Source organism: Eleutherodactylus coqui, chromosome 4 (assembly GCF_035609145.1).
Source record: "Eleutherodactylus coqui strain aEleCoq1 chromosome 4, aEleCoq1.hap1, whole genome shotgun sequence".
In the NCBI taxonomy this organism is placed as follows: domain Eukaryota; kingdom Metazoa; phylum Chordata; class Amphibia; order Anura; family Eleutherodactylidae; genus Eleutherodactylus; species Eleutherodactylus coqui.
This window is the reverse complement of record NC_089840.1, coordinates 294191028-294207735: the sequence shown is the minus strand read 5'-3', so window position 1 is coordinate 294207735 and position 16708 is coordinate 294191028. Positions and strand designations below refer to the sequence as shown.

The 16708-nt window shown below is 51.5% G+C and overlaps 1 protein-coding gene across 6 annotated transcripts in view; it reads right to left on the bottom strand.

Moving 5' to 3' along the window:
* ABLIM1 (actin binding LIM protein 1) overlaps positions 1-16708 on the bottom strand; it is a 509502-nt gene that overhangs the window by 89110 nt on the left and 403684 nt on the right. For 5 of the 6 annotated variants that reach the window (XM_066601408.1, XM_066601406.1, XM_066601404.1 and 2 more), the window contains 2 exons: positions 5730-5913; positions 5382-5494 (listed from right to left, as the gene is read on the bottom strand). In XM_066601408.1, coding sequence (XP_066457505.1) covers positions 5382-5494; positions 5730-5913 — 297 coding nt within the window. Of the gene's footprint in view, positions 1-5381; positions 5495-5729; positions 5914-8547; positions 8680-16708 lie in introns of those variants that run through there. The other variant, XM_066601407.1, reaches the window with a different exon arrangement.

Below are 16708 nucleotides of genomic sequence, written 5' to 3'. Positions count from 1 at the left end.
GGAGGAGCAGCAGAGAAGGGGAGGAGCATGAAACAAAGAAGAGGAAGAGCACCAGACAGCAGAGAAGGGGAGGAGCATGAAACAAAGAAGAGGAAGAGTACTAGACAGCAGAGAAGGGGAGGAGCAGCAGAGAAGGGGAGGAGCATGAAACAAAGAAGAGAAAGAGCACCAGACAGCAGAGAAGGTGAGGAGCATGAAACAAAGAAGAGAAAGAGCACCAGACAGCAGAGAAGGGTAGGAGCATGAAACAAAGAAGAGGAAGAGCACCAGACAGCAGATAAGGGGAGGAGCATGAAACAAAGAAGAGGAAGAGCACCAGACAGCAGAGAAGGGGAGGAGCAGCAGAGAAGGAGAGGGGCATGAAACAAAGAAGAGGAAGAGCCGCAGACGGCAGAGAAGGGGAGGAGCAGCAGATAAGGGGAGGAGCATGAAACAAAGAAGAGGAAGAGCACCAGACAGCAGAGAATCGAAGGAGCATGAAACAAAGAAGAGGAAGAGCACCAGACAGCAGAGAAGGGGAGGAGCATGAAACAAAGAAGAGGAAGAGCACCAGACAGCAGAGAAGGGGAGGAGCAGCAGAGAAGGAGAGGAGCATGAAACAAAGAAGAGGAAGAGCACCAGACAGCAGAGAATCGAAGGAGCATGAAACAAAGAAGAGGAAGAGCTGCAGACAGCAGAGAAGAGGAGGAGCATGAAACAAAGAAGAGGAAGTGCACCAGACAGCAGAGAAGGGGAGGAGCATGAAACAAAGAAGAGGAAGTGCACCAGACAGCAGAGAAGGGGAGGAGCATGAAACAAAGAAGAGGAAGAGCACCAGACAGCAGAGAAGGGGAGGAGCATGAAACAAAGAAGAGGAAGAGCACCAGACAGCAGAGAAGGGGAGGAGCATGAAACAAAGAAGAGGAAGAGCACCAGACAGCAGAGATGGGGAGGAGCATGAAACAAAGAAGAGGAAGAGCACCAGACAGCAGAGAAGGGGAGGAGCATGAAACAAAGAAGAGGAAGTGCACCAGACAGCAGAGAAGGGGAGGAGCATGAAACAAAGAAGAGGAAGTGCACCAGACAGCAGAGAAGGGGAGGAGCATGAAACAAAGAAGAGGAAGAGCACCAGACAGCAGAGAAGGGGAGGAGCATGAAACAAAGAAGAGGAAGAGCACCAGACAGCAGAGAAGGGGAGGAGCATGAAACAAAGAAGAGGAAGAGCACCAGACAGCAGAGATGGGGAGGAGCATGAAACAAAGAAGAGGAAGAGCACCAGACAGCAGAGAAGGGGAGGGGCATGAAACAAAGAAGAGGAGGAGCTGCAGACAGCAGAGAAGGGCAGAAGCAACAGAGAAGGGGAGGGGCATGAAACAAAGAAGAGGAAGAGCACCAGACAGCAGAGAAGGGGAGGAGCAGCAGAGAAGGGGAGGAGCATGAAACAAAGAAGAGAAAGAGCACCAGACAGCAGAGAAGGTGAGGAGCATGAAACAAAGAAGAGGAAGAGCTGCAGACAGCAGAGAAGGGGAGAAGCAACAGAGAAGGGGAGGGGCATGAAACAAAGAAGAGGAAGAGCACCAGAGAGCAGATAAGAGGAAGAGCATGAAACAAAGAAGAGGAAGAGCACCAGACAGCAGAGAAGGGGAGGAGCATGAAACAAAGAAGAGGAAGAGCACCAGACAGCAGAGAAGGGGAGGAGGATAAAACAAAGAAGAGGAAGAGCACCAGACAGCAGAGAAAGGGAGGGACATGAAACAAAGAAGAGAAAGAGCACCAGACAGCAGAGAAGGGGAGGGGCATGAAACAAAGAAGAGGAAGAGCACCAGACAGCAGAGAAGGGGAGAGGCATGAAACAAAGAAGAGGAAGAGCACCAGACAGCAGAGAAAGGGAGGAGCATGAAACAAAGAAGAGGAAGAGCACTAGACAGCAGAGAAGGGGAGGAGCAGCAGAGAAGGTGAGGAGCATGAAACAAAGAAGAGAAAGAGCACCAGACAGCAGAGAAGGGTAGGAGCATGAAACAAAGAAGAGGAAGAGCACCAGACAGCAGAGAAGGGGAGGAGCATGAAACAAAGAAGAGGAAGAGCACCAGACAGCAGAGAAGGGGAGGAGCAGCAGAGAAGGAGAGGGGCATGAAACAAAGAAGAGGAAGAGCCGCAGACGGCAGAGAAGGGGAGGAGCAGCAGATAAGGGGAGCAGCATGAAACAAAGAAGAGGAAGAGCACCAGACAGCAGAGAATCGAAGGAGCATGAAACAAAGAAGAGGAAGAGCACCAGACAGCAGAGAAGGGGAGGAGCATGAAACAAAGAAGAGGAAGAGCACCAGACAGCAGAGAAGGGGAGGAGCAGCAGAGAAGGAGAGGAGCATGAAACAAAGAAGAGGAAGAGCACCAGACAGCAGAGAATCGAAGGAGCATGAAACAAAGAAGAGGAAGAGCTGCAGACAGCAGAGAAGAGGAGGAGCATGAAACAAAGAAGAGGAAGTGCACCAGACAGCAGAGAAGGGGAGGAGCATGAAACAAAGAAGAGGAAGTGCACCAGACAGCAGAGAAGGGGAGGAGCATGAAACAAAGAAGAGGAAGTGCACCAGACAGCAGAGAAGGGGAGGAGCATGAAACAAAGAAGAGGAAGAGCACCAGACAGCAGAGATGGGGAGGAGCATGAAACAAAGAAGAGGAAGAGCACCAGACAGCAGAGAAGGGGAGGAGCATGAAACAAAGAAGAGGAAGAGCACCAGACAGCAGAGATGGGGAGGAGCATGAAACAAAGAAGAGGAAGAGCACCAGACAGCAGAGAAGGGGAGGAGCATGAAACAAAGAAGAGGAAAAGCACCAGACAGCAGAGAAGGGGAGGAGCATGAAACAAAGAAGAGGAAGAGCACCAGACGGCAGAGAAGGGGAGGAGCAGCAGATAAGGGGAGGAGCATGAAACAAAGAAGAGGAAGAGCACCAGACAGCAGAGAATCGAAGGAGCATGAAACAAAGAAGAGGAAGAGCTGCAGACAGCAGAGAAGAGGAGGAGCATGAAACAAAGAAGAGGAAGAGCACCAGACAGCAGAGAAGGGGAGGAGCATGAAACAAAGAAGAGGAAGTGCACCAGACAGCAGAGAAGGGGAGGAGCATGAAACAAAGAAGAGGAAGAGCACCAGACAGCAGAGAAGGGGAGGAGCATGAAACAAAGAAGAGGAAGAGCTGCAGACAGCAGAGAAGAGGAGGAGCATGAAACAAAGAAGAGGAAGAGCACCAGACAGCAGAGAAGGGGAGGAGCATGAAACAAAGAAGAGGAAGTGCACCAGACAGCAGAGAAGGGGAGGAGCATGAAACAAAGAAGAGGAAGAGCACCAGACAGCAGAGAAGGGGAGGAGCATGAAACAAAGAAGAGGAAGAGCACCAGACAGCAGAGAAGGGGAGGAGCATGAAACAAAGAAGAGGAAGAGCACCAGACAGCAGAGAAGGGGAGGAGCATGAAACAAAGAAGAGGAAGAGCACCAGACAGCAGAGAAGGGGAGGAGCATGAAACAAAGAAGAGGAAGAGCACCAGACAGCAGAGAAGGGGAGGAGCATGAAACAAAGAAGAGGACGAGCACCAGACAGCAGAGAAGGGGAGGAGCATGAAACAAAGAAGAGGAAGAGCACCAGACAGCAGAGAAGGGGAGGAGCATGAAACAAAGAAGAGGAAGAGCACCAGACAGCAGAGAAGGGGAGGAGCATGAAACAAAGAAGAGGAAGAGCAGCAGACAACAGAGAAGGGGAGGAGCAGCAGAGAAGGGGAGGGACATGAAACAAAGAAGAGGAAGAGCACCAGACAGCAGATAAGGGGAGGAGCATGAAACAAAGAAGAGGAAGAGCACCAGACAGCAGAGAAGGGGAGGAGCATGAAACAAAGAAGAGGAAGAGCACCAGACAGCAGATAAGGGGAGGAGCATGAAACAAAGAAGAGGAAGAGCACCAGACAGCAGAGAAGAGGAGGAGCAGCAGAGAAGGGGATGGACATGAAACAAAGAAGAGGAAGAGCACCAGACAGCAGAGAAGGGGAGGAGCATGAAACAAAGAAGAGGAAGAGCACCAGATGGCAGAGAAGGGGAGGAGCATGAAACAAAGAAGGGGAGGAGCAGCAAAGAAGGGGAGAGGCATGAAACAAAGAAGAGGAAGAGCACCAGACAGCAGAGAAGGGGGGTTGCAGCAGAGAGGGGAAAGAGCAATTGGCAGCAGAGAGGTGAGGAACACAAAACAAAAGTGAGGAGTACAAAACAGAGAAAAGAAGGAGGACCACAGAAGGTGAGGAGTACCTGGCGGCAGAGAATAGGATAAGAATCAGACACCAGAGAGGAGTAAAGAGGAGGAGTACTAGGCAGCAGAATAGGGAAGGAGCCTTAAAGAAGGTGAGGAGGAGCAGACAGCAGAGAAGGGGAGGAGCATGAAACAAAGAAGAGGAAGAGCACCAGACAGCAGAGAAGGGGAGGAGCATGAAACAAAGAAGAGGAAGAGCAGCAGACAACAGAGAAGGGGAGGAGCAGCAGAGAAGGGGAGGGGCATGAAACAAAGAAGAGGAAGAGCACCAGACAGCAGATAAGGGGAGGAGCATGAAACAAAGAAGAGTAAGAGCACCAGACAGCAGATAAGGGGAGGAGCATGAAACAAAGAAGAGGAAGAGCACCAGACAGCAGAGAAGAGGAGGAGCAGCAGAGAAGGGGATGGACATGAAACAAAGAATAGGAAGAGCACCAGACAGCAGAGAAGGGGAGGAGCATGAAACAAAGAAGAGGAAGAGCACCAGATGGCAGAGAAGGGGAGGAGCATGAAACAAAGAAGGGGAGGAGCAGCAAAGAAGGGGAGAGGCATGAAACAAAGAAGAGGAAGAGCACCAGACAGCAGAGAAGGGGGGTTGCAGCAGAGAGGGGAAAGAGCAATTGGCAGCAGAGAGGTGAGGAACACAAAACAAAAGTGAGGAGTACAAAACAGAGAAAAGAAGGAGGACCACAGAAGGTGAGGAGTACCTGGCGGCAGAGAATAGGATAAGAATCAGACACCAGAGAGGAGTAAAGAGGAGGAGTACTAGGCAGCAGAATAGGGAAGGAGCCTTAAAGAAGGTGAGGAGGAGCAGACAACAGAGAAGCGGAGGAGCAGCAGACAACAGAAAAGGGGAGGAGCATAAAGCAGCAGAGAAGGGGAGGAGCACCTGGTAGCAAAGGGTAGGAACAGAGAAACGGAGAAGGACCAAAAATGGACTCAGCAGGAGGGGAAATCGTTCATTTATATTCACTCCTTTTCATTCCACTTCTGGCTCAAAAAACTGCACCCGAACCTGTCTGTGTGACTGCAGCCGAAGAGCCGAGTCAGGTGGAGACGCCCTTTAACCATGGCATATAGCAAGGAAGTGCACACTTACTGCTGGAGACACTTACTGCTGGGTGTGCACAGCTCCTTCGCTCCGGGAGACATCGGTTGGGCAGCGCACGCCTGACACAGGCAGTCTCTCCCATTAAACGTCACTCGATCTCCTGGCGGGAACGGACGCCTGCCGGACAGGAAAAACAGGATCAGAACAGAGAGATAATCCCCAAAAATGTGAAGATATCACATATCCGCAGTCAGGTATAAAAATTGGCGATGTCTGTGATATACCGAGCAACAGTTTACAAATACGCTGCATTACATTATGGCGACTTGCTAGTCACGCCCACTTCTAGAATAAAATTAGACACTAGTTACGTTATTTCAGCGTACTGATCACGCGGCTTTCTAGGACTTACTTGCAAACCGTGCAGGCGAAGCAGGCAGGGTGGTACGTTTTTCCCAGTGCTGTCACCACTTCTCCCTCCACGAAGTCTCCGCAGCCGCTGCACTGCGTCCCGTACATGCGCTGGTAGTCCAACGTGCACAGATACTCCCCGTTCTTGATAAAGAAGCCGCCCTGCGCCAAATCACAACCGCACACTGCAGGAGAGATGGAATGCAGAAGGTGAGGAGCAGTGTCGCTGCGACTAACAATGTGGCTGCAGAAAGACACTGACAACCGCCGCATGGAGCAAGAAATACGTACAGGGCAGTTGTCACATCCCACCCCCCAAACGGGAGGAGAAAAAGAATGATTGTAGTGTGGCACTACAAAAAAAAAACCACGCTTCTGAAATAGGAACCCCCATAAATCCCAGAGCCCCTCCCCCAGGATCTCTCATAGATCCCAGATCCCTCAGAAGCTCCCATAGATTCAAGAACCCCTCACCCAGGATCTCCCATAGATCCCACCACCCCTCCATCAGGATCTCCTATAGATCCCAGCACCCCTCCACCAAGATCTCTCATAGATCCTAGCTCCCTGAGAAGTTCCCATAGATTCCAGAACCCCTCTCCCAGGATCTCCCATAGATCCCAGCACCCCTCCTCCATGATCTCCCATAGATCCCAGCTCCCTTCCCTCAGAAGCCCCATAGATCCCAGAACCCCTCTCCCAGGATCTCCCATAGATCCCAGCTCCATTCCCTCAGAAGTCCCGATAGGTCTCTGAACCCCTCTCCCAGGATCTCCCATAGATCCCAGCTCCCTTCCCCCAGGATCTCCCACAGATCTCAGCTACCTTCCCTAAGAAGTCCCATAGATCCCAGGTCCCCTCCCCCAGAATCTCCCATAGATCCCAGGTCCCCTCCCCCAGGATCTCCCATAGATCCCAGGTCCCCTCCCCCAGGATCTCCCATAGATCCCAGGTCCCCTCCCCCAGGATCTCCCATAGATCCCAGGTCCCCTCCCCCAGGATCTCCCATAGATCCCAGGTCCCCTCCCCCAGGATCTCCCATAGATCCCAGGTCCCCTCCCCCAGGATCTCCCATAGATCCCAGGTCCCCTCCCCCCAGGATCTCCCATAGATCCCAGGTCCCCTCCCCCAGGATCTCCCATAGATCCCAGGTCCCCTCCCCCAGGATCTCCCATAGATCCCAGGTCCCCTCCCCCAGGATCTCCCATAGATCCCAGGTCCCCTCCCCCAGGATCTCCCATAGATCCCAGGTCCCCTCCCCCAGGATCTCCCATAGATCCCAGGTCCCCTCCCCCAGGATCTCCCATAGATCCCAGGTCCCCTCCCCCAGGATCTCCCATAGATCCCAGCTCCATTCCCTCAGAAGCCCCCATAGGTTACAGCGCCCCTCTCCCAGGATCTCCCATAGATCCCAGCACCCCTTCCCCAGGATCTCCAGTAGATCTCAGCTCCAATCCCTCAGAAGCCCCCATAGATCACAGCCCCCTATAACCCCCACCCCCCACCCCCAAGATACAAAGCATTGTTATAGCTTCCTCTTGTCATCTAATCATGATATCCTCCCACAATTCCTAATGCTATAACTGGAAGAGATCTACTGCCCTGTTCATCCTGAGCCCCCTGGTTCCTTTTGAATGGAATCCCATAACAGTGAAGACTGACATTATGCACATCAGAAGAAGATTTAATAAAAGGTCAGTACCGTTCAAAGACTGCAGCGACAACAGCTTATGACTCCTATGAAGTGCCTTGAGAGTTTAATACCGATTTGATACACCATTCAGGGTCCGTAGAAAGCTGGGTGACATTCTATTGCACCATTTCTAAAGTGTCAGTTTGAGTGAGGGGGTTAGAGATCTATGAGGGATCATGAGGTAGGAAGTGATCTGGGGATTTAGTGGATAGATAGGAAAAATCTATCAGAATCTTGTGAGAGAAGACAGTGATCTATGAGAGATCCTGAAGGAGGGAGAAGGGTTTCATGGGAATCCTGAAGGAACCAGGAGAATGATCTATGGGGGACCCTTAGAGAGGTGATGGGGGCTTCTGTGGGAGATGGCAGTGACCTATGTATAGGGAATCTCAAGGAAGCAGAGCAGCGATCTATGTGGTGTCCTGAGAAAACAGAGCAGTGACATAAGAGGGATCCCAAGACAATAAGGCAATCATCTATAGGGGATCCTAGGAGAAGAGTTAGTTATCTATGGGGAATCCTGATGGGAATAGGGTGGTGATCTAGTGCAGATCCCTAGGGAGCAGAGTAGTGACTTATGAGGTATACTAAAACAGCAAGGTAGTGATCTATGAGGGATCCTAAGAGAGAAAATAGTTATCTATGGGTGATCTTTGAGAGATCCCAAGATAGCAAGGCAGTGATCTATGACGGATCCTAAGAGAGGTAGTAGTTATCTATGGGGGATCCCGAGAGAGGAGTTAGTTATCTATGGTGAATCCCGGGGGAGAGGGCAATGCTCTATAGGGGATCCTGAGGGAGCAGGGTGGTGATCTAGGGGGGATCCTGAGGGAGCAGGGTAGTGACTAAGAGGTACACTAAGACAGCAAAGTAGTGATCTCAAGGAAATCCCAAGATACCAAGGCAATTGAGAGAGCAGCTTCAGTTAATTACTGTTTCTACAGGAAAGGAGGAGTAGTACTATATGTACATACATACACATATATATATATATATATATATATATATATATATATATATATATATATATACACACACACACACACACATATACATATAATTATATATATGTAAACACATGCACACAGTGCATATACGCAGGAAACAGCAGATATGAAGGACTCACACTGAAATCCCGGTGATGTCTTGCTGTCATCTATAACCCCCACAAACCTTGTACATTTGGAGGTCCGGCTGATGCCCCTGTTTGCTCCTCTGGCTGGGTGACTACCCAGATCCCATCTGCAGGCTCCCACGTCCCAGCCCCATGCATCCTGGCACGGAGGCGGCCGCTGGGGACACTTATTATCCTTTATCTACCACAAACTTTATTTCCCACCGAAGCTCTTCAGAGTATCAGACTCATCATTAAACCGCATGTAAATAAAAACAAAGCGCCTGGCGCGGCGCCATCTTCACGGAACTCAATTAATTAACCTCAATTAAAAAACACAAGAGGCTCAAAACGCCAGACGATCGCCAGAACAGACGAAAGACAAAACAGAAATCAATGAGACTCTTGTATCAAACCGCCACAATGGCGCCCTAACCCTGCGCAGCCCCTCCCCCACGTACCCCCATCCCGTGTACAAGGAAAAGTTCGGCAACTTTCTAGTACACTTTGGGAATCAGTTCCTCCTCGTTTTCAATATCTGTTTGTTACAGCTGAGGGTTTGTTACAGTTGTATCCACAGTCAGCTGCACTTTCACTGTCTGCTGGGTGGGTGGAGCTTCCTGGTGTGATGTCAGACCTATGGTGTGTGCTGTGAGCCAATCAGATGTGTCGCCCAGCTTTCCGTTCTCCTGCAGTCTGACGGACTCTGCAGCCGCACCTCCTCCTCCCCCAACTTCTATTTAGGCCAGTATCACATTTGCGCGCGCTACATTGGAACGTTTTTGCGCCGTGAACAAGGGTTTTTTCTGAGCGTATTTACGTATTTTCCAGCTCGCAGGGCATGTTAATTTGTGAGCGGCCAACGCACGATTGAAATGGCTACTAGTTCCAGAAGTGTTCTTGTTCCAGTGCAATTACGCAGCGCTTCACGCATCACCTTGCGTATCGTTCGTGCATTCGCGCACCCTCCCATTGACTTCTATGGGACACTTAGTGCGCAAATACGCAGAAAGTTGGAGCGTGTTCTCTCTTTTTTTGCGTGGCTGAAATATGCGCATCCTAACAAACCTATAGAAATCAATGGGCTCTATTCACCGCATATTGCGTGCGCAAATTTTGCTCGTGCAAATAAATCCGTGTAGAGCCGGCCTTACTGCGTTAAACCAGGGGCGCGTTCACTTCTGCCTTTACGTCCCGCTATTATCGGATCTGTTTAAATTGACTTAACGCTAACAGAAGTGCGACAGATGGGAACGCTTCCTTTTTTTGTAACGCATACGCTCCGCAAATCCATCAAAAGTTTGAAAGTTTACCGTCTGTTCCTTCTGTTCGGCATCTGCTTTTATCGGATCCGTCACATGGTCTCCCTTCTGAGCATGCTCAGTGCGATGTAACGGCTCTGTTAAAGGACTACAATGTAAAATTAAAAACGGAGCAGGAAAATGGAACTCGCCAACGCTGATGCGAACGCGCCCTCAGGGCTGCCAGCTGTGATCCTGTCTCTCTATTCCGATTTTAGTGCAGAGAAATGGAATTAAACGTAAATAAATGGATCCGTTTCTTTCCCCCTTTTAAAAAAAACAAAAAAACAAAAAATCATTGAAATCAATAGAGAAAAATCCGATCCGTTTATTTTCATCTTTTTCCGTTTCTTCGCTCCAAAAATAGAACATAAAGACAGAGCCGGCAGGAAAACCCAGCAGATGCGAGCTGCCCGAGGCAGGTGTGTAGGTGCCCGAGAAGGTAGGTGAGCATATAGGGCTGTAGATGTGAAGGAGGACCCTTTTACGTGGGATGATAATTCGTTCGGACGTCAACAGCGGAATCTAAGCCATAAATGTCCCAACCGATGAATGAGAATTCATTCGCTTTGCGTTTGTCATTCAGTTCCTGCAGACATAAAACTGAATGAGGGTCGGCCGTGTAAACAGGCAGTTGTCACGTATGAACTGTTTAGTGCGAATGGAGGCGGGATGCCGGAACAAACCCCAACCGCTCCGCCTCCCGTCACGGAGGATGGTCGCTACTATATAGGAGCACGACTTCTTGGGCATCTGCGCCAACGGGTCTTCCGTGTAACAGGCCTTTACCCATAACAGTCAGTCGGGCTTTTATCACCAACAATCTCAAAGAAAAAGAGGTTCTGCAGCAGATCCGCAGCGCAAAATCTGTGAAAAAAATCTGCTGTAGAGATCAGCCACTCACTGGAAGAGGCGACATCCGCACCCCAAACCTGCTGCCGTTAACCGACACGCTGCGGATTTATATTTCGCACCGAAATCAATTTCTGCGCAGGTTTTCTCCGCGGCGTGTGAGCGACATGTTGACAATCTCTCATTGCTGCTACTGTAACTGCTGCAGCACATCCGCCCCGTGTGGACGTACCTTAAGGCCCCGTTCACATGGGGAGCTAGGTGCGCAAAAATCACACGCGTGAATAACAAGCAGCTATTAGAGCCAATGATGGCCTATGGGAAGGTTCAGATGGAAGAATTCGACCGATCCCAAAGGAAAGCGTTGCTTCGGATAGCTGCGGGTTTTTTAAGCGCTCCCCGTGTGAATGAGCCCTAAGGGGAGGCTCCAGGATGCTGGGGAATGAGATGCATTAGAAAAACTGATAAAACCCTGGTAACAGGGGGCAGGGGTCTCACTACTGAGACCCTCACTTATCCTGAAAATGAGGGTCCTGTTCCCCCTCCCCTCCAAGCTGCAGTGATGTGGAGCGGCAGATGAGCGTGCGTGGTTCCGCTCCATTCATTGCAATGGGACTACCAGAAATAGTGCTCTGCTCCCTCCAGCACTGCGCACGCTCCACGCGGGATCAATGGGGGTCTCAGTGGTGAGATGTCCCCCCACCGGACTTTTATCACCTATACCACAGGCTGAATATGACCCCCCGTGTCACTTATGTGGCCTGTGAGGTCCAGACGCAGTAGGACCGGCTCTCCGCTTTCCCTGGAGGACGCAACCAGTGACTGACATAGGGGGCAGCACCAGCATGGAGAGCGGGGGCCATATTGGATTCTGAGCTTTGGCGCACCTCCACACCGCTCTGTTCAATAACTCTGAGTTGACGCACTCTCGCCACCTGCCACGGTAGGAAGCTCCCTGCTAAGCCGCAATGTCCACGGGCGGATGTTTGCTGTGGAGTCCGGAGTAGGCGTTCCACTCCAGATCCCGCATCAATTACCCTCCATAGCTGCTTTGGAAAATGATTTTTCATGTATTATGAGCGAAAAATAATTGTGGTTTCCGCTTGTGGATGAAAAAGAAAACTGCAGCATGCTCCATTTTACAGCGATTCCAGCATGGAAGCCATCCGATCCCTGGCCCGGCGCAAGTGAACCGCAGATGGGCCGCGAATTCCACGGGTAAGCTGGAGTTTAGGCAAGAAAAAAAACAAAAACTGTACTGCGCATGTGCGCCGGCCGTCACTGCCGCAGTACAGAAGAATGAAGGGATCCATGCCCGTGAACAGGAGGTGTAAGGGGGAGACCCATCACAGTGCAGACGGCCCCACAGGGGTGACATTTGGGGCTCATTCACACACGCAGAAGCCGCTTCACTTGGTGAAATACAGAGTGGTTTTATGGCCCCAAACCGCGCGTTTACTGCATTTACTGCGAATTCCGACCTTTTTGCATTTTATGGACACAAATTCACAATGTTTTTCACATGCACAAAAAACGCAAGAAGGTCGGATAGATTTCTGCTGCCATCATACGTAAATCCGCAGTAAATCCGCACAGGTCCGGTATTCGCTGTGCACGTAGTCCCATACACTTTACTGGCCATTTCAGTCCCTAATACGGACAATAACAGGACGCGCTGCGAAGGTTCTCATGTCTGGATATCCCGGTGGGAATCAACGGGGTTTAAGATGTCTATAATATATGTGCGTAATACAGAGCGTTATTACACCGGGTGAAGGAGCCCTTATAAACGGCCCCTAGAAGGCAACCATGGTGCTGATGGGGGAACATGATTGGGACCCCCAGCTCTACCGAGGAGCGGTGATAAGACCCCCTTCGGGGGTAATGTCCCTGAGCAAGTGTTGTTCAGACACCCAGAGGGGTCGGCGAGGGCCACATGGACGACCATCGTCTGGACAATCCCGGTGTAACGCAGTCTTACAAGGGGGGGTGGGGGGTAATATCAGCGTTCAGGGTGCTGAATCCAGAACAGTCCGTCAGGCAGATAATGAGAATCTGGACATCATAAGACGGTCGGACACTCCGTATTTACCGCCGTATACACGAGGCCCGTATGGACAATATACTGTAAGACAACAGTAAGGCCCACCCCCGCGGCCCCGAGCAACCAATCACAGCGCTGCTTTCATCTTACCTCAGCCATGAGAGTGTCCTGTGGCAGTCTCTTAGAGCGAGGCGGTCAGCGCCTCCTTCACCCGGTGGCCTCACTTGGACATCACATGACCAACGGCGCTGCGCTCTCTAGAGGCTGCTGGGTACTGGGTGAGGGGTGCGCTGAAGTCTCCGGAGGGAGCGCTGCGTCTTCTAAAGTCCGCTTCGCACCCGCAGCTCATTTCCAGTCAAAATTCCCATCAATGGCGCGGATTTTGACTCCTTGTTTTGAATGCAGACATTCTGTCGCATTTTCGCCGTGGGTAAACATACCTCAAACGGTCCCTGTTGCCCCTAGCAACCAATCACAGCGCTGCTCTCATTTCTGTAACTGTTAGGGTAAAATGAAAGCTGCGCTGTGATTGGTCGCTCTGGGCGACAGGACGGCTTTGATTAATGAGGCCCCATATTTCCTAGTGATACAATATGGCGGCTCGCAGGCTCTTACTGTGTATGTGGTGAGGTAACACTGCAGAGACACAAGAAGATGACGCGTTACGTGAGATGTGAACTCCGAGATCCGGACGAGACTCGGCCATCCATCTCTGCTGTTCATAAACTGGTGGAAGGGTCCGCAGCGCAAGTGTCACCGGGGGGCTACGATATGGAGGGGACCGCAGGACAGACAAACGGAGAATCACCACTGTGTGTCCCAAGCTGCGCCTGTGATGAGGCCCGTATCGCCCTCTGTAACTACTCCTGTCAGCTTACAGCCTTCCAGGAAGAACTCGAGGATGATGGTGATGAGAGGCAGGAAGAGAACCAATTACCATCAAGCAGTGAAAGAAATGATCCAACATTTGGGGCTCATTCACACCGACACATTTACACTACGTAATACGCACAATACGCAGTGAATAGAAGCCCCTGATTTCAATAGGTGCGTTCACATCAGCGTATTTTGTACGCACATTTTTTTTGCGCAAACTAATACACAGCATGTTCTATTTTTGTGCGTATTGTACAAAAATAGCACTAATTAAACTTAATTGCCCACATGTAGACACGCAGGGTATGAGCTTGCAAGAAATGCAGTATAATACACACGTGCAAAAACGCAACGCAAATGCACACGTAAATACGCTCATACCCATGTGAGGCCAATGTATAGACACAGAGAACAACATCTTGTGTCTTTCTTTACTTATGATGGAACCCTAACGTTTTGTAACGACACAAGTGGCGTCGCATCAGGGCCGGAGGCTCTCATGGCGTCACGACAGGTCCGGAGGCTCTCATGGCGTCACGACAGGTCCGGAGGCTCTCATGGCGTCACGACAGGTCCGGAGGCTCTCATGGCGTCACGACAGGTCCGGAGGCTCTCATGGCGTCACGACAGGTCCGGAGGCTCTCATGGCGTCACGACAGGTCCGGAGGCTCTCATGGCGTCACGACAGGTGCGGAGGCTCTCATGGCGTCACGACAGGTGCGCAGGCTCTCATGGCGTCACGACAGGTGCGGAGGCTCTCATGGCGTCACGACAGGTCCGGAGGCTCTCATGGCGTCACGACAGGTGCGGAGGCTCTCATGGCGTCACGACAGGTCCGGAGGCTCTCATGGCGTCACGACAGGTGCGGAGGCTCTCATGGCGTCACGACAGGTGCGGAGGCTCTCATGGCGTCACGACAGGTGCGGAGGCTCTCATGGCGTCACGACAGGTGCGGACGCTCTCATGGCGTCACGTCAGGTGCGGACGCTCTCATGGCGTCACGTCAGGTGCGGACGCTCTCATGGCGTCACGTCAGGTGCGGACGCTCTCAGGTCCGGCCGCTCTCATGGCGTCACGTCAGGGCCGGCCGCTCTCATGGCGTCACGTCAGGGCCGGCCGCTCTCATGGCGTCACGTCAGGGCCGGCCGCTCTCATGGCGTCACGTCAGGGCCGGCCGCTCTCATGGCGTCACGTCAGGGCCGGCCGCTCTCATGGCGTCACGTCAGGGCCGGCCGCTCTCATGGCGTCACGTCAGGTCCGGACGCTCTCATGGCGTCACGTCAGGTGCGGACGCTCTCATGGCGTCACGTCAGGTCCGGACGCTCTCATGGCGTCACGTCAGGTCCGGACGCTCTCATGGCGTCACGTCAGGTCCGGACGCTCTCATTGCGTCACGTCAGGTCCGGACGCTCTCATGGCGTCACGTCAGGTCCGGACGCTCTCATGGCGTCACGTCAGGTCCGGATGCTCCCATGGCATCCCAGAGCGGAGGCTTCTCAGAGAGCAGCTTGCTCCCCAACAGCCATGTGCTGCGCTCCGCTCCCGTCGTCCAGAGGAGTCCTAGGAAATGCTGCAGCATCTGCTACCAGCTACATTCACAATCTCCTGTCACACACCAGTGATGGTGCAAGGTACAAAAAAAAAAAAAAGAAATCGCTGCTTGTCCTATTTTCTCGCATCCTTCGGATCGCATCGTCCATTGTTTTCAGTGGGGCAGTCAAACGCATCCCATGGCGTGCGCGGTGCAGGGAGCGTGGTGTGATGTTCCCACTGAAATGAATGGGAAACACTTGTTGACCCTCCGATGTGCGTGAAACAAGCGCCGGAGCACCAGAATCTCAGAGAAGCGATGCAAAGCGTTTTTACATAAAATACGCCTCACATCTGCAGTTACAACGCGCATTGACAAGCGCAGTACCGGCCGGGTCTCTCCATTATCGTGTGAAGGCAGCCTCACTGAGTGAAATACTCTGAACACAAGTGGAAGATCTGTGGAGGCTTGAGGGTCACTGCTGTCATATTAGGAATATAAACCGTCCATGAAGAGCTCATGCCCACGAGCAACGCAGGATATGCCCGCAGATATACGCCGTGGGAGTACCGCGATTAACAACAAAAAGTGCCTGCTGGTGATCGCGGAATTCCACGGTCCCCATTACTGCTATATTAATGGAGAGCTCCCGCGGCGTAAATTTGCGGCAAATAGAACATGCCGTGATATATTTCCCGCGGTAGAATTCCGCATGTGAGCATTGGCTGGCTGCAGAATTCACGCACGGATTTCCGCCGTGGGAAACGCAGTACAAATCCATCCGTGGGCATTCACCCGAACTGTTCCCGTTTTCTGTGCGAGTGGGATAGCCGGGACAGAAGGAAGGGCTGGCCAGACAGAATTTGGAGAGTTGGGGGCCAAAATGTTCCTGCTTCCTCCAGTACATATTAAATTAGGCCTGATGAAAGCTTGTTGAGGCAATAAGTAACGATGGTGAGAATCTTAAGGCCATCTTAAGACCAATGGTGAGAATCTTAAGGCCATCTTAAGACCAATGGTGAGAATCTTAAGGCCATCTTAAGACCAATGGTGAGAATCTTAAGGCCAAATGTTCATGTGGGTCCCCGGATCGGGGAACTGAACTATGACAATAGATTCAATGAATGCTTGACAAGCAAAGAAACATCTTCCTGGGTGGCTTGAAGAAGGGGACAGACAAGTTTCTGGGGAAATCAAGACCAAGGGTCGAAGGGTTGTTCATCGGGGCATCTTCCGACTGACGGTCTTGGAGTCAGCAAGGAACTTTTCAAATGTCGATCCAGGGATTATTCTGACTGCCATTATGGAGTCGGGAAGGAAGGGGCTAAATTGGCTTCTGCCTCATTGGTCTTTTTGCCTTTCTCTGGATCAACAAGGGGGGGGGGCGGACTGGCAAAACTGGATGGACATCGTCTCCCTTCAGCCTAACACACTATGCTACAATGTAAAGGACTCTGAACAGTTGGTGACCGACAAGTAGGGATGCAGCATGTCCCTCAGAGTACATCTCATGCACCCGCACCATGACCGCTTCCAGCGACTGATGAGCAAAGTGAAAGATTTCACCAG